Here is a 17,992-nt window from a genome sequence, read left to right as displayed (position 1 = left end):
CGAAATTTTTGAGGATCACGGAGATTTTTTTTCAGATTTCGAGCACATTTTTCTGGTTTTTGGAGCAGTCGCAGACATTTTTCAAAAATATCTGGCATCTCTGATCACCACGTTTGGTTGTTGGTTTTTAGTTATATTTGTGATATGAATATGTCGTTTATTAAACTATTCAGAGATTCTTTGATAATTGCATTCAACAAAAAAATATTTATCACATCGTCCGCAACACAATGGTCGAACGAACTTGATTCGACTGTACCACTGGACAAAGGTCGACCCAGAAAGTACTTTAATGCGGACACTGACAGCGATGATGAAGAGGATGGACAGCGGCCTGAGAGCAAAGACAGCTACAGAAATAAAGCTAAGGATCATATTGTTGCGATGGATGTGAACGAATCGCACTCCTTACTGGCCATAGCCACCGGTGACAAAACTTTGTATTTGTTCGAAATTCTAGAAGAGACTGCAAACACAGATCGCTTGCGGTTGCTTTCTAGAAGATTAGTTGCTCGATCTTCTAGCTGTATGAAGTTTGCTCCCAATGGCAAGTTTTTGATCATCTGTGATAAGGGCGGAGATTGTTACGTTTATGACTGTGTAGACTATGGCAAACCAGGTCGCTGGGTTCTAGGTCATATGAGCCAAATACTGGATGTGCTGATCGATGATGAAGAGAAGTACTGATTACTTGCACTATTGATCGGCAAAAAATAAATTATGTTCGCCTTTTTCCAGTAGGATAATCACTAGCGATAGAGATGAAAAGATACGAGTGACTAAGTATCCAGTAAGTCACGAAATTGAATCATTTTGCCTCGGGCATACCGAATTTGTGTCTCAATTGGTGTTTCTTAAAACTCCCAGTGGCCAACATTTGTTGTCTTTATCTGGAGATAAAACATTTCGTGTATGGACTTATGAGAGAGGAGTAGAAATTTTCCAACAAAAAATAGATCACTTGGGAACAAAACTGACGACTACGCAATTGCAGGATGGCAGCACACTGTTAGCAATACTTTGCTATGAACCCACTAAAATTATCATCTACCGTTTGTATAGCACGGAACCCGTTCAGGTTGAGCGCATTCAAGATCTGCATGTTAAATCAAACGAAATATTTTCCTCTGTTGTTTTTGATAGGCAACACAACTTAGTCGCTTTGATCATAGACAGAAATACCGAAGAAGTTTCACAAATAACTTTTAGATTCAATCAAAGTAATACCAATTTCGTCCAAGATAGTTTACCCAAATTATTTAAAGATGAACGCTTGCCGTACGTTGATACTGTTACTTTTATGTTCAAGAAAAAATTCGACAACATTAAAGACTACCAAGATCGCAAACGAAAGAGAATAGAGGAAAAGGGAAATAAATAGTTTTTCTGTTTCCATTAGATTTTCACGCATTTTTTAAGCAATGGATTGTTTTGTGAAATACATAAACAGTTCATATAATATAGTTTGATAAAAATCAGGTTACCTCTGCCTAAACCGGCTTGTAATCTAACTTGCTTTCCAATCTTTTATTGTCAGCAACCTTTCGTACGGCTTTCATAAAGTCCTCTTGGATAACGTACTCTCTCTCAGCACGGATTGCAAACAGCCCGGCTTCAGTACAAACGTTGCGCAAGTCTGCTCCATTGAAATTATCCGAAAGTTTCACCACTGCTTCATAGTCAATGTCTCCGTGCTTAGCAATGGGACTTGCGTGTATTTTCAAAATTTCCAGTCTGGAATTAGACAGTTTCAATCAGCCTTTGAATCGAAAAAAATATTCAGTATAATACATACCTTGCTTGCTCGTTTGGTAGAGGAATTTCAATTTTCCTATCCAAACGTCCCGGGCGCAAAAGTGCAGGGTCCAGCGTATCCGGCCGATTAGTAGCCATAATCATTTTCACTTGCCCAAGTGAATCGAACCCATCCATTTGATTAAGAAGCTCCATCAACGTTCGCTGGATTTCACGATCGGCCGAAGTACCCTCGGAAAATCGCCTTCCTCCAATGGCATCGATTTCGTCCATAAAAATAATGCACGGTTGATGATCTCGGGCGTAATTGAACATCTCTCTAATCAAGCGAGCTGATTCTCCGATATACTTATCGACTATGGCCGATGAAACTACTTTAAGAAAGTTGGCATCCAATTGGGATGCTACAGCTCGGGCCAGAAGAGTTTTACCCGTACCGGGAGGTCCATAGAGTAAGCACCCTTTTGGCGGTGTTATTCCGACTCTCAAAAAGAGTTCCGGATTCAGCAGCGGCAATTCGATTACTTCACGCAGTTCGCGAATTTGCTCAGAAAGACCACCAATGGAAGAATACAGAACTTCGCCGGGATCCTCGTGAGACATGTTGTAGACTAGCGGATCAACTTCACGAGGTAAATATCGCATAATAGTCAGCGTAGTCATGTCCAATGCTACACGGGTTCCAGATTTCAACTTAGTTTTATCCAGCTGCCGACGACAGCCTACGACGTAACGGGGTCCATTAGTTGCTTTTACAATAAACTTATCCTCGGTTAGCTGCTTTAGAACTTCTCCAACAATTTGACCAACACTCTGTAACGCCTTCAGATCATTTTCGGACTTATCGAATTGTTTTGTCAATTCTTTCAAAGATTCTCGTACTAGAATGTGGAAGGCGTAGTGACGAATCACTTTTGTGCGCATAACCTCGACCAATTCAACAGTTAGTACTTACGTTCCTTGAGTCTGGATTCGACTTCCTTATGTTCCAACAATTTTTTGCGGTAATCCTGTAAAGCTTTTTCACGAGCTGGCTCAAGCGCGGTGGTCATTTCGAGAAATTTTGTAAAACTACACAGAACTAAACCTCTGGTATATTTTTTATGAAGAGTGATTGGAAGTTTATGTTTCAACTTTGCGTTTTTGACAAATTAAAATCTTTCAGGGTTGCCAAATTTTTAAATAAGGATATGATTTTGGGGTCATAAATATATTACGTGACTAAAATTAAATCATCATTCATTATTGCGACTTTCATACCAGTTTGGACTACCCCGAAGTACACGATTATCACAGTCGAATCTTGCACACGAATCTGCAGTTATGGGCGATGGGTATCGATACTAGCGATATTTAAACGTTTGACAGAAATTGTTTATTATATAGACAAAGGTACTTCATCATGACTGCTACCTTGGTAGGTTTAAAAGAAATCACTCCAGCAATGCTCAGTGCTTGATAAATATATATTAAATTCATAAAGTTCACTTGAAACCGTAAGGTCTGATATCGATTCAATGACAATTGAAAAAGTATCGATATTCAGTATCACCCAATCAATCATGTAACACTTAGTTTTGTTTTGATTTTTGTTGGCGATCAAGTAATCTACGATCCAGGACGGTTGGTGGTCAAGCTCTACGCATAGCAACCACTGTACTGTTTGATGAAAATAATAAAACTTTCATTCCACTATTAGCATTCAAACTAACAAGACGTACTTTCGCAATAGGTTATAGGCCCAGCGGTCATAACCAGAAGATTTTTTTTTCATAAAGAAGGTTCTCGAAGAAGTAGAAAAATTTTCAAGAGCAAAAAAAAATGAATTCTTGCAATGGGGCGGAAAATACTATAACCCGTTCGGAGACATCTGGATCAAGAACTAGAGTTTCGGATTCAAGAACGGTTCGTGCAGCCGGTGGAAGCAGTGTGGCTCTATCGATAGAAAAACTGAAAGGGCGTGACAATTATGTTTCGTGGGCGTTCGCCATGAAACTGACGTTGATTCGGGAAGGTTCTTGGAGCGCTGTAACACCGAAGGAAGGAGAAGTCGTGGATGAAGACGCTGACCTGAAGGCGCTGTCCACGATCTGTCTGAGCCTCGAGAAGACAAATTACAGCCTAGTGATGGACGCGAAAAATGCGCGATAAGCCTGTAACAAGCTCAAGACCGCTTTTCAAGATGACGGAATCTATCGTCGAATCGGGTTGCTGCAGCAGTTGACGTCGATCCGGCTCGACAATTACGACAGCACGGAAGCGTACGTGGATGCGTTGGTCTCAACCAGTCATAAGCTCATGGAAATCAAGTTTCCAGTGGCTGACGAGTGGCCTGCTTCTCTGCTTTCGATGGGATTGCCAAAGTACTATGCACCGATGGTAATGGGTTTGGAAGCGTCTGGACAGGCTTTGAAAGCGGATGCCGTAAAGGCCAAAATCTTGCAGAACGTGAAGGCCAAGCATGGACCGCGGAGCAGTAGTGACGAAGGAGCTTTCTACAGTGGAGGAGCACAACAGCAACGGCATCGAGGGGACGGAGGTTCGAAAAAGCAGAAGGATGGAGCTACAACTGCCGAAAGGTGGGTCATTATGCAGCAAACTGTCCGGAAAAAACGGATACATCCAAAAGTAAGAAAGGACGAGCAATGTGTGCTGTTTTGGCGGTTGGCAACGTCGACCAAGATGAATGGTACTTTGATTCTGGTGCTACTACTCACATGGCCAGGCCTGGATCAAACTTCCAAACGAAGCAGGAGGTCTCGTATCAAGTTGGAACAGCAAACAAAAACTGCATGACAGCCAAGGTAAAAGGTATAGTGAACCTAGATTGCCTCGAAGGAGCAGTGAACGTGCAAGACGCACTGGAAGTTTCAGAGCTGGCGGCAAATCTGTTATCAGTGAGTAAAATCTGCAGCAAAGGTTTCACGATGGTCTTCACAGCGGACAACTGTAAGGTGCTCACCGAGGACGGAAAGGTTTTTGCCTCCGGTACTGCTGAAAGCGGCTTATACCGACTGAACCGGCGGGTGCAGAAGGCATACGTGTGCGGTGAACTCGAGATGTGGCATAGGCGATTCGGTCACCTAAATGTACAGAATCTGAAGCGATTGCAGCAAATGACAAAAGGAATTTCGATAAAGAAAATGGGAAAATTGGAATGCATTGCATGTCTACAAGGTAAGCATGCTCGTGATGAATTCCCCAACAGTGATTCAAGGGCCAAGGAGCGTTTGGAGCTGGTCCATACAGATCTTTGCGGACCGTTTGAAGTTCCATCTATTGGAGGAAGTCGATATTTCGCAAGTTTCATTGACGCTACACGAAAGGTGTTCATATATACCTTGAAATCGAAAGATCAGGCTTTGGAGGTGTACGAAGACTTTAAAGTAATGGCTGAACGGCAATCTGGCCGCAAGTTAAAGGTTTTACGCAGTGACAACGGGCGAGAATATGTGAATGGTCGATTCGAGGCGAGTTTGAAGCGGGACGGAATAAGGCATCAAAAATCCTGTCCGTATACGCCTGAGCAAAACGGCGTTGCGGAGCGCATGAATCGGACCATTCTCGAGAAGGTTAGGTGCATGCACCAGAAGAGGCGTGGTCAGAAAAGAAACCCTACGCTGGCCACTTGAAGATATTTGGATCCGTAGCCATGATGCGCGTGCCGAAGCAAAAGAGAAAGAAGCTGGACTCAAAATCGCCGAAGTGTGTCTTCGTTGGTTATGCTGAGGATACAAAAGGTTACAGATTGTACAATCCAGAGACCAATGAAGTCGTTATTAGCCGTGATGTTAGGATCGTGAACGAGGGCCGACGTGGTGTGGCAACACCTGAGCTGGCAGAACCAGTTGAATTTCTGGAGATAGAATTTTCCGATGCGGCAGTCGATGAAGCGTGTGATGATTCGCAGACTGCAGCACGACCGCAAGATGAAGCAACTGGTAGTCAACCGAAACAAGGTGATGAAGCGGCCGTAGCAACTGTTGAATCGATAGTAAATGTGAGCAGCAGTTCGGAAGCATTTGAAGTCGGGACGACGAAATCGCGCCCCCACCGCAACTTGAAAGACCGGCTGACATGCAGCTAGAGTTGAGGTGCAGCGGTTGGGAGCGCCGACCTCCAGGCAAGTATAATAACTTTATCACCTATAATACGTATACTGGCCAAAATGTTTCCCAGCAGTCTGTGACAAGCGGCACACGAAATGCTGCGGCTCGGGATATCGAGCAAATAAGCGATCCAACCACGTACAACGAGGCTTTGATTAGACCAGACCGAGACCTGTGGATAGCTGCTATGAGAGAGGAAATCGCAGCATTGGAGATCAACCAGACGTGGGTGCTTGAAGATTTGCCTGAAAACGGGAAAGCGATAAAAAACAAGTGGGTATTCAAAACAAAACGTGGACCCGACGGAAAGATTGAGCGGTACAAAGCCCGGTTAGTCGTCAAGGGTTGTTTGCAGCGGCCGGGTATCGACTACGAAGAGGTTTACGCACCGGTGGTCCGGTACTCGACAATAAGATTCCTGATGGCATTGGTGACGAAGTTCGACCTTGAGGTGGAACAAATGGACGCGATCTCAGCTTTCCTGCAAGGAAAGCTCAAGGATGAAGTAATCTATATGCAGCAGCCAGAAGGATTTGTAAAGGATACGACGAAGGTGTGCCGGCTTCAAAAGGCGTTGTACGGTCTGAAACAATCCAGCCGTGTTTGGAACCAGCAGCTGGATGAGGCGTTACACGAATTCGGACTAGAACAATCAAAAATTGACACCTGCCTCTATTATAAGATCAATGGAGACATAATGTTGTTCGTCACTATTTATGTGGATGACTTTCTGATCTTCACGAATGATGCGAAACTAATGAAACAATTAAAAAAGTTCCTGTGCACTCGGTTCCAGATGAAGGATTTGGGTCAAGCAAAGTTTTGCCTGGGACTCAAAATCAGCAGAGATCGAGAACGTGGTGAGTTGTCCCTCGACCAAGAAAGCTACATTGAAGAAGTGTTAGCCAGATTCAACATGGCAAGCTGTCATCCTGTCTCTACAAGCAGAGCAGATGCAGAATGTTCCCTACAAGGAAGCTGTCGGATGTTTGCAGTACATTGCACAGGCAACGCGTCCGGATATAAGCTACTCTGTAAATGCTGTAAGCCAATTTAGCAGCAATCCGGGCCGGAAGCATTGGGAGGCGGTGAAGAGGATATTCCGCTACTTGAAAGGCACGGCAGGCAATCAGCTCCGGTACAGCGAGCAAGGCAACAAAGAGATCGTTGGCTACACCGATGCCGATTGGAGAGGAGATGTAGACACGCGACGATTAATGACGGGCTACGTATTTGTGTTCCAAGGTGGTGCCATTTCTTGGAACGTAAAAAGGCAGCCGACGGTAGCCTTATCATCGTGTGAGGCGGAATACATGGCGTTGTCCAGGACGATTCAGGAAGCGCTATGGTGGAAGAACCTATTGAGGCAAATCTTTGGTGAGATGGTGTTGAAAAGAATAGTCGCGGGTGTCGCCAGAAATTAACCAGATTTATTAACTGCCTGCTGGTAACAGGGGATGTTACAAAATCCTACGGATATAATTTATTGAATAGAAGTAGTTGGGGAATTGTTTAAGTATCTTACTTTTAGTAATTTCGCTATTCTTCAACAGATTTGTTCGCTTACGATCTGCTTTCAATCTTCTCGATTAAGACTCTAGGGTTAGATAGATTTTGATTTTATAGTAGAAATTTAATTAGAAAGCTTTCACATTCCTTACCCTTTGGTAAGTATTTGCCAATAATTTTAAGCCTCAACTAGTCGTAGATGTAGCTATAAGAGTACTCATTATTGCACGTGTTTGTAGAATTAACTAATTAGGATTGGACTCACCGTATGCTGATTTTAGCGTTGATGCAGATCAACTAGGTGGGTTAAATATTATCAATTAGCTAGGTTAAGTATTAGATTTAAACAAACGATAATTTTAAGTAGTAGATTTAAGTTATGCACTAATTTAATGGTAAGTATAGAGTGGGTAGACTGCATGTTAGACTTCTCCTTTTCCTTTAATTTTCGCAAGTCAGAGGCGATGACAGATTCCCGGTGGTAATGCAGGCTTTGGCATGTATGACAGACGTCATGAGTGTCGATAAAGATGTTCGACGATTTGGGGTTTGCCGAATTCGACGGGCGTGCTTACACTCCCCCCCCCCCCCCGAATACGCAAAGGTCCACTCTGAAGCGCATTAGTCCTTGACGCCCACGTCGAGTACGGCGAGCTTCACCGCTGGTCTCTCGTATATGCCCTGGTTGGTTTGCACTGTGGCGCTTCTTACTTGCCCGTCTGCTCCTGATTTCACTCCGATTATTCGTCCCAATGGCCAGCTATTACGGGGACCCTTTGGGTCCGCTATGACTACAACGTCGCCTATCTCGATTGGTTTTGCCTTGGTAAACCACTTGGTGCGTCGAGTGATAACGGGTAAGTAATCTCTCAGCCACCATCGCCAGAATTCGTTGGCTATCAGTTGTGACTGTTTCCAGCTATTTCGAAGTACCACAGGATTGTCGTCATACGGTACCCATGCCTTAAGTCCGTTTGATGATCCCAGCAAGAAATGGTTAGGTGTTAAAACCGGTGATTCGTCGTCTTCCAAAGGGATGTTTGTCAGTGGCCGTGAGTTGATCACGTTTTCTATCTCCAGGAGCGTGCTATTAAGTACTTCGTCAGTCGGAAGCCTTCTCCATTGCAGTTTACAGAGGTTAGACTTAACGCTACGGATTAAGCGCTCCCATGCGCCCCCCATGTGTGGTGAAGCCGGTGGGATGAAGGTCCATTCTGTGTCTGGTGTCGTGAATTCTTTTACAAGTTGCTCTTGGTTCACGGTTCTCAAAGCTTCTCGTAATTCTTTGCTACTTCCCTGAAAGTTCGTGCCTCTGTCGCTGAAGATAGTGGCTGGCACGCCTCTTCTAGCCATAATATTGCGTATCGCTAGGATGCACGAATCGGTCGTCAGTGTGAGAGCTATTTCTAGGTGGATAGCGCGAGTTGTAAGGCAAGTGGCAAGGACCCCCCACCGTTTTTCGGTTCGCCTTCCGATGCTTACAGTCATGGGACCGAAATAGTCCAACCCCATGTATGTAAACGGTCTAGTAAATGCAGCGAGTCGTTGTGGAGGTAAGTCGCTCATTGCTGGCGGTTGAGGTAAGGCACGAGTGTTTTTACATTCTTGACATTCTTTGCGGATATTGTTGTATATGGCTTTAAGTCTGAAAATACGAAAGCGCTGCCGTATCTCATTTATTGTTGTTTCATGATTTTGATGGTTGAACCGCTTGTGGTAGTCGAAAATGATGAGTTGGGTGACTGGATGGTTTCGCGGAAGGATTATCGGTTGAGCGGCGTCGCTGGCGATAAAAGGACAGGCTTGTGTTCTACCACGAACTCTTAGCACACTGTTAGTGTCTAGGAATGCGCACTGTTGGTAAAGCTGGCTGCCTCTAGGTATTGACTTGTTAGGAGTGCTTTCATTTGAGTTTCTGGAGAGGATGGCGATTTCGTCGATGTAGGTTGATGCCTGCGCTACGCGAAACAGATAACATTCAGCTTCGATTAGTTCTTCTTGTTTGAGTGGTCCATCTCTTCGTTCCTTCTTGTTACGCCTCATGTTGTGCACCCAGCGAAAAACACGAGCGGTACAACGTAGTAACTTCTGCCAATCTGAGAAGCGATTAAAACTAATAACTGATTCTTCGATCCTGGTGTGATACAGTAAGTGAGGACGAAGTTCTTCGGTTGTACTGCCAATATGATTATCTGAAATGGGCCAGTCTCCGGGTGATTTCCGTAGGAACGCTGGTCCCTGGAACCAGCGACTAGAGGCGGACAAATCCGGACGGCCTTTCCACTTTGTTCCCTCGTCCGCGACATTCTGTTTGGTCGATATCCAGTTCCATTCGCGTATATCAGATGCCTCCAGTATCTCGCTAACTCTGAACGCGACGTACTGGTTATAGCGCCGATGGTCGGATTTCAGCCAGCATAGTACGTCCTTAGAGTCCGTCCAAAAGAAGCGTTCCTTCACTCTAATGGACAATGATTTAGAAACGGTTTCCGCAAGTCTAACGCCGATAACCGCAGCTTGCAGCTCAGAGCGCGGGATTGACAGATATTTCAAGGGCGAAACTTTTGTTTTAGAGCTAACTAGGGAGCATTCGACGACGGTTCCTTCCTGATATCTCAAGTAAGCGATAGCGGCGTAGCCAGTCTCACTCGCATCTACGAATATATGTAGCTGGATCGTTGTACTGTCGGCTGTAGACGTCACCATTCGGTAGCAACGAGGAATTTTCACGGTTGTTATTTCTGGTAGTGCTGAACACCACGTTGTCCACTTGCTAAGGTGTGAGTCATCGATTAAGTCGTCCCAGTCGATCGAAGCGCGCCAGATTTCTTGAAGGAGTGTTTTTAAAACCATTAGAAAGTGCCCTATGAGCCCTAGCGGGTCGAACACCATCATGAGAGTTCGAAGGACCTCCCGTTTAGTTGGTCGACGTCGTCCAGATAGTAGAAGCTTGTCTATGCGAGGTGAAATTTTAAACGTAAAACAATCTGATGAGGTGTCCCACCATAGCCCGAGAATCTTTTCGAATGAATTTTCACCGCTTAGGTTTTTCTCCTCTATTGTTGGCTCGTGCATCGCTTTCAGAACTGCTGGTGAGTTCGTTGTCCAATTGCGGATTTCAAATCCGGCCGACGCGTGTATCTTTTTAACCTCTTTCGACAGTTGAATCGCTTGTGATTCCAATTCTACACTTAGAAGCATGTCGTCGACATAATGTCTCTTTACGATTGCTTCGACGGCAGCAGGATATTCTTGTTCATATTTTGCCGCATGAGTATTTTTTACGTACTGAGCGGTACTTGGTGAGCAGCAGGCTCCAAATGTCATTACCTGTACGACGTATGTACTCGGGTTCGTGTTGGTCCCATCTTTTCAAAAAAATCTCTGGCAGTGCTGATCCTCTTCGCGAATGTGGACTTGGTGATACATCTCGCGGATGTCCCCACAAATTGCGATCCGATACTCGCGTAACTGGATCAATACCGATAGCAAGGAGGTTAGTAAATCTGGGCCTTTAAGCAATACGGAGTTCAGCGAAACCCCGTGGGCGGTTGCGGCTGCATCCCATACGAGTCTTGTTTTTCCTGGTTTGTTGCGTTTAAAACCGGAAACATAGGCAAGTACCAGACCCGAGAGCGTTTCACTTGCAGTTCCTGTTCCGAAAGTTTACGGATATATCCCTTCTGTACATGATCATAGATCTTTGCTTTTACTGCCTCTGCTAACACTGGATCACGCATCATTCGCCTTTCTAGACATTGCCACCTTTTAAGAGCCATCTCTTTGCTATCTGGGAGCCGAACGTTTTCGTACTTCCAGAGAAGTCCTGACTCATACCATCCATTTCCAGGTTTCGTTAATGTTTCGAGAAGCATCTGCGCTCGTACATCCTCTTTTGACTATAGGAGTTTCACAGGTTCGCTGATACCAATACTGTCCAGTGTGAAGAAACTTTTAACCATTTGGTGCAGATCTTCATCGAGATCTTTATTGCACTGGCATACTTTGACGGAATGATAATTAACAGAGTGTTCAATTTTATCTTCGGTTGCGCATTTTCCATAGATTGTCCATCCGATTCTCATTTTAATGGCTATCGGTTCCTGAATACGTCCCTCACGGCTCTTTTGTACGTTTCCGACACTGAGGTTGTCCACGCCTATCAAAATCCGAGGATAGGCATTCTCGTACGATGCAATGGGTAGACCAGTAAGGTATGGATACTTTGCTTGAATATCGGCGTACCGAAATGTTTGCGGCCGAATTTTAAGGCTTTCTACGGTGTGTACTAAGGACAACTTATACTTCTTTCGTTGTTCGCCGTAACTGGAGATATGTAGGTTTACGCACTCTGAAGAGGTTTCCATTCGGTGTGCTCCTCCTGTCCAGCCGAGACATAGCGATTTCATTGGCCCTATAACACCTAGCTCTTGTGTTAGATCTTGTTCCATTAACGAAATGTCGGATCCGTCGTCAATAAACGCGTAAGATTCAATAGTTTTCGAAGGTCCATAAAGAATGACCGGAAGTATCCGAAACAGGAATTGCGATTCGCCCTGATGAATGTTACAACTTAACTGCGGGTTAGTCGGTGGTGTAGAACTTGTGGACGTCACTGTCGGGGAACTATTAGTTTGTTGTTTTTCGGAGTGAAGAAGAGGATGATGAAGGAAGGTGCACCCGTTTGTACCGCACGGCTTTTGTTGTCTGCAGGACCCGTTGTGTCTCCGTAGGCATTTTCGGCACAGCTTGCACTCTCGCACGGCAGCCCACTTCGATTCGGTACTCAGCTCCGCAAAGCGTTTGCATTTTGGGACGCTGGCACAAGCTTTCTTACATATGGGACAGTGCTTTTCGCACTCGCTGTAAGCGGTTTGCTTCGTCTGCATTGGCGCCGTATAGGGTTTGCTACTGCTCGACTCGATTTCAGAGTGCATGTTCAAGAATCCATCCTTTTTGAAGGAACGTTGTCTTGACTCACAGCCATGAACTAAAGTCTAGCAAATTTGGGTTGGGTTTATCTCTGGAATGCTTAGCCCAATCTAGCTTTAATGCTGAGGGTAGCCGTTCCACCAGTTCGTATCGTAGCGAAGCATTGTAAACGAAATCATGCACCTCACACACTTGAATTGTTGCGACGAGGTTCTCCACAGTGAGAGCAAAGTTGACTACCGTCTCTAACCTGTCAAGGTTCGGCGACGGTAAGGCGCGAACCTTTTTCACGATTGCTTGAACGATTGCCTCCGGTCTACCATACAACATTTTTAACGTAGACATAACGCCCGCGACGTTCGACGGATGTAACAGGCGGCATTTAACCGCTTCCAACGCCCTTCCCTTAAGACATTTCCGAAGCCGCAGCATGTTTTCTTCATTCGAAAATCCGCACATTTGAGTAGAGTTATTAAACATCGAAAAAAAGAGTGGCCAGTCCTCTGGATTTCCATTGAAGTCAGGAAGATCCTTGGAAACCGCTTGTCGTGCGGCGAGCTGACTTCTGTTCAGTATGCAAACAGTTTCATCTCCGATATGCGGAGCAGAATGAATCACTGGAGCGTGATGATTTGTACGAATCGGTGTTGATCGTTGTCCTGGAGCGAACATGTGCGGATTATTAAGCGACGGATGATTATTTGCGACCGGATGTTTTACAGGATGAGACCCATAAGTTTCGGGGCCGGGATTTGGAGCGGGGTGCTCTGCAAGTCGCGGTAAGTTTCTTGGTACTGGTCGTTCCGGCTCTTCAGGCTCTAAACCAGAGTTTACCTCTTCTCCACAACGCTCTGTGTCAGCTATCCATTGCTCAATTTTTGATACTTTACTAGCATCGGAATCGCTTATCACGGTTGAAGTATCATTTTCATACTCAAGAAGAGCTTTGAATTTTCTCTCTAAAAACTTCTGTTCGAGCTTTTTTTGCTCCTCGATCATCATCAGTTGCAACTTTAGTCTTCTCCTAGCTTCACTTTGCCCTGTTCTACCGCTACTTCCAGTACGCTGAGACGGGGCTGACCGTGAGCGTTGCAGATCTCCACATCCTGCGGCGGGAGTCGTTCGCTGTTTTTCCTCAGCAGTCACACACTTGGAGCAACTCCAATCTGCATTCTGAATTTCATCAGTCACGTTTACGCACGTGAAGTGGTACCACAAGTCGCAATTATCACACTGAACCATATTTTCGTTATCCAGCTCAGCACACAACTGACAGTTCGATACCCAATTCGCGCGACCGTTCCGCGGCGGATTCCGTCTTCCGCTTGTGCCACTGTTAGGCTCACCGAGTTTTTTATTTTCGACAGGCATGTTGTTTGTATCTATTTGGGCATTAGGAGGGGAATCAGCGGCGATGTTTGACGAACAGCTAGTGCTTGTACTCGTCTTCTTACCAGTTTTGGAATCCTTTGGCATCTCTCAATCCGGATAAAAGATTTTGTAAAATGTTGAAAAGAATAGTCGCGGGTGTCGCCAGAAATTAACCAGATTTATTAACTGCCTGCTGGTAACAGGGGATGTTACAAAATCCTACGGATATAATTTATTGAATAGAAGTAGTTGGGGAATTGTTTAAGTATCATACTTTTAGTAATTTCGCTATTCTTCAACAGATTTGTTCGCTTACGATCTGCTTTCAATCTTCTCAATTAAGACTCTAGGGTTAGATAGATTTTGATTTTATAGTAGAAATTTAATTAGAAAGCTTTCACATTCCTTACCCTTTGGTAAGTATTTGCCAATAATTTTAAGCCTCAACTAGTCGTAGATGTAGCTATAAGAGTACTCATTATTGCACGTGTTTGTAGAATTTACTAATTAGGATTGGACTCACCGTATGCTGATTTTAGCGTTGATGCAGATCAACTAGGTGGGTTAAATATTATCAATTAGCTAGGTTAAGTATTAGATTTAAACAAACGATAATTTTAAGTAATAGATTTAAGTTATGCACTAATTTAATGGTAAGTATAGAGTGGGTAGACTGCATGTTAGACTTCTCCTTTTCCTTTAATTTTCGCAAGTCAGAGGCGATAACAGATTCCCGGTGGTAATGCAGGCTTTGGCATGTATGACAGACGTCATGAGTGTCGATAAAGATGTTCGACGATTTGGGGTTTGCCGAATTCGACGGGCGTGCTTACAGATGGCTATACCAATCTTGTGCGACAACCAATCGGCTATTTGCATCGCCAAAAATGGAGCTTACAACCCGAGGACCAAACATGTGGACATACGCTACCATTTTGTCCATGATGCAATCGATAATGGGTCGGTTGTGGTGAACTACGTTAACACGAAAAACCAAGCTGCCGATGGGTTCACTAAGCCGCTAGCACAAGCTGAAATCGTCAACCAGAAGCGATTTCTTGGAATCGAGGATTAGGGAGGAGTGTTGGCGATCAAGTAATCCACGATCCAGGAGAGTTGGTGGTCAAGCTCTACGCATAGCAACCACTGTACTGTTTGATGAAAATAATAAAACCACAGATAACAGACATCCAAGCTAGTTTCGCTTCATGTGTAAAAAGATTCAACGGTTTTTTAGCATGTCGCAATACGCAGTATGGTGGCGCTAAGAACACTTAGTAGTCAACGATTTAATAAAATCGTTAAGTCTGTATTATACTCTTTGACCAAGCGTCAAATATTTGGCACTTTTTGACAGATAAAAATTTGGTCAAAGATAATTGTTTGTCACTCTCCAATTTTAACATGAGGCAAACACGAGCAAACAACAACCATGATGCCAAATAAATTTGACCATTATGTCAGAAGGCCAAATATTTGACCATTAGACAAAGAGTGTACTACAGGCTTTAGTTTTACAGCTTTTATCGATATTATCGCAATAAGAAGGGTTGCGGTTTTTAATGTAGATATTTCGAGCAGTCGTAATTTGTACACAATCGACAATTTTATCCCTTCCCAGCTTATATTTACGATAAATATGTTTGTTTAAATGTTGATTTGAAAAAAAAAACACCCACCTTACAAAATCAGTGTTATATCATTGCAAAAACAGCGACTCTATAACCTGTGATAATATTCATGCGTCTGGTAGCTTTGACTGTAATCCAGCGCTGCCATCACTAAACTGGTCGCAAGTTGCAGAAAGATGTCGTTAGCATTCCAAACGAGTAAAAGTTTGAAATCTTACACACGATTTCTGGAGTTTTTGTTCTAGCTTGGATGTCTGTTATCTGTGATAAAACTTTCATTCCACTTTTAGCATTCAAACTAACAAGACGTACTTTGCAATAATTTTCAACATAATTTTCAACTAAAGCTTGCTCAAAAATATACTACACATTACACATTTATCCACTTTCACTATTTAATTCATTTGTAAAGTCGCCCGCGATTTTAAAGATCCACACTGCTTAAAGGCCCTGTACTGTTCATTAGTACGTCCATAGCGCCTTCGTCAGTGCTTATTAGCACTGACGAAGGCGCTAAGTAAGCGTTGAAATACGTATATGCAAGTGATAAGTGAAAAATGATAGAATTAAATAGTGAAAGTGGGTAAAAAGTGTAATGTGTGATGTAAATATTCTATCAAGACGCTCGAGCAGAATTCAAAAATATATACTAAATGTTGTAAATGAAAAACAAAGCAAACAATGAACCAGACAAAACTACCACTACACTACTGAGGTGTCAGTTTGAGAGAGCGAAATAAGAAATTGGACAATGAATGATTATCACAGAAGTCTAAATAGTCATGCAAGGGGCAATATTTTGCATCAGCCCACGCTACCAGGGGACTATAAACGTCACAATTTTACCTACCAATCATGAATTCATCACGGTGTCAGTATTTCAAACATTTTATTGAAAATTCTTACAAAACATATCTTATTCATTGAAAGTGCAAATTGTACTAAAAAAAACGTTGAGTTTTTGTTTTTTTTTCTATCTATAAGGGCATCCTTAACAGTGCGCTACTATTAAAGTTGTTATGGCGACTGTGTACAGCGCGGCTATTTTACGCACTCAGCCGTTTTCACACCGGTCGTTGGTATCGTCTCTGTTTGACGTTTCATTTAGCATAAACCTTTGGCAGCGCTGTTACCGGGCTGCCAAATTTGAGAGCGCGATGCTTCCCGGAGGCCCGGCTACTATTTCTCTAGCGCGTTTAGCAGCGACCGGTACGGTATGAAGTGATGATAGAGCGCTACCGAACGGGGTATAGAAGCGCACTGTTAAGGATTCGCTAAGAATATATTTTCAAGAATAAGTCAATTGACAATCACAGACAAACAGACGTTCCACAAAATTTATTTTTGTGGATCAAAATAACGGTCAACTCAAATAAGTTTCAGTTATGAGGAATATTTCCTCCGCTGCGGTGGTGGTGCTGATATGCGTTTTCCCCAGAGATGCCAAATGTTTTTGAAAAAAGTCTGCAACTGCTCGAAAAACCAGAAAAACCTTCTTGAAATCTTAAAAAAAATCTATCCGTGAAAATTCCGCTCGCGCAGGCAAAAGTCTGCAAAAATCTACACACATTTTGAGAAAATCTGCGCAAATATAAGGAGACTCTGACAAAAATCTGCAGTAAATATTGAAAATCTGCAAATATCTGTGAATCAATAAAAATTTGCACACGAACTCTAAAAATCTGCGTTTTGCAGACAAATCTGCACATCTGGTTTCCCTGGTTTTCCCTTTAAACTCAGTTGACAGTTATCATGCGCCGTACTGCCAAAAACAGCAGAAAGGCTGAAAGTTTATCTTTTGCGGAATATGTCCAGTAGATGTCGCACAACCCGAAAAAAATGACATTGAAAAAATCTTAAAAGTTGCTGTAATTGTACAAAGTAGTACCACATACATAAGACATACGTAACACTCAGGAAGAAATCTTCAAAAAAGTTGGTACAAAATGAAGTACTCAAAAGTACAAACCTCTGTAAATAAAACCTCTGTTTGAGTTGTTTTTTAAGGCAGTGTACCTGCGCAGCCCTGCATTTGTCTCGTTCCTACTCGAAAAATGCAGCATTGATTTTGTAAATAACTTTTTGGCAGTTCCTTATGGGATTTTCTTTGGGGCTCGATAAGGCCGAGAAAAAGAAAATTCATTTTGTTCATTATTTATCGAGCAGTTTGACAGGGCGAGGTACGGAGTACTATGGGGCAACGTGTACCGGAAAAAACGCCAGTGTTACGTATGTCTTATGTATGTGGTTGTACCATAACTTAACTATGTTTTTCATTGTAAATACATCAATTTTACATTATATATCATTGTCTAGAACAATAAAAACATCGTTTTTGCGACTTTTACCATGAAAAAGGGGGGTCGTTATGTATCTTAACGGCATTTTTAAGGCATTTTTCCCATACATTTAGAAGTCATTGACAATGTTTTACATGGTAAAATCATCGGGTCGGTGGTAGATTCAACAACAAAAAGCGTTGTTAAAACATGGTAATGACAACAATCGTTTGCAAGCTTACAGTAAAAATACCGTGTTTTTTATGATTACAATATAAAACATTGTCCGTTTACTGTTCTCACCGCGAAATACATCGTAAATTTTTTTTCGGGAAGTTAGTCGGAGCTACAATTTTCTTAGAATTTTATATGAAGTGGTACGTCTGTTTGTCTGTGGTTTCGAATT

General features: G+C 43.1%; 3 protein-coding genes across 4 annotated transcripts; 1 reads left to right on the top strand and 2 right to left on the bottom strand.

The window, feature by feature from the left end:
* Positions 1-74: 74 nt before the first annotated feature.
* On the top strand, positions 75-1,398 carry LOC129717769 (tRNA (guanine-N(7)-)-methyltransferase non-catalytic subunit wuho). 2 transcript variants are annotated; one of them, XM_055667917.1, is made up of 2 exons: positions 75-680; positions 742-1,398. In XM_055667917.1, exons 1-2 carry the CDS (start codon positions 145-147, stop codon positions 1,379-1,381), a joined length of 1,176 nt encoding a protein of 391 aa, XP_055523892.1. In that variant the 5' UTR covers positions 75-144; the 3' UTR covers positions 1,382-1,398. The 2 variants fall into 2 exon arrangements, with proteins under 2 accessions (XP_055523892.1, XP_055523891.1); XM_055667916.1 differs by having other exon boundaries at positions 76-680; positions 739-1,398.
* On the bottom strand, positions 1,359-2,915 carry LOC129717768 (26S proteasome regulatory subunit 10B). Its single transcript, XM_055667915.1, has 3 exons — positions 2,711-2,915; positions 1,796-2,636; positions 1,359-1,734 (listed from the first exon to the last, which is right to left on the bottom strand). Exons 1-3 carry the CDS (start codon positions 2,805-2,807, stop codon positions 1,491-1,493), a joined length of 1,182 nt encoding a protein of 393 aa, XP_055523890.1. The 5' UTR covers positions 2,808-2,915; the 3' UTR covers positions 1,359-1,490.
* Positions 2,916-7,994: 5,079 nt separating this feature from the next.
* Positions 7,995-10,700, bottom strand: LOC129717363 (uncharacterized). Its single transcript, XM_055667239.1, has one exon. The coding sequence runs from the start codon at positions 10,698-10,700 to the stop codon at positions 7,995-7,997; it is 2,706 nt and encodes a 901-aa protein (XP_055523214.1).
* Positions 10,701-17,992: the final 7,292 nt, after the last annotated feature.

The sequence above is a fragment of the Wyeomyia smithii genome, chromosome 1 (genome assembly GCF_029784165.1).
Source record: "Wyeomyia smithii strain HCP4-BCI-WySm-NY-G18 chromosome 1, ASM2978416v1, whole genome shotgun sequence".
In the NCBI taxonomy this organism is placed as follows: Eukaryota; Metazoa; Arthropoda; class Insecta; order Diptera; family Culicidae; genus Wyeomyia; species Wyeomyia smithii.
Note: the sequence above shows the minus strand (reverse complement) of the source record. Positions and strands in the feature narration are given on the sequence as shown.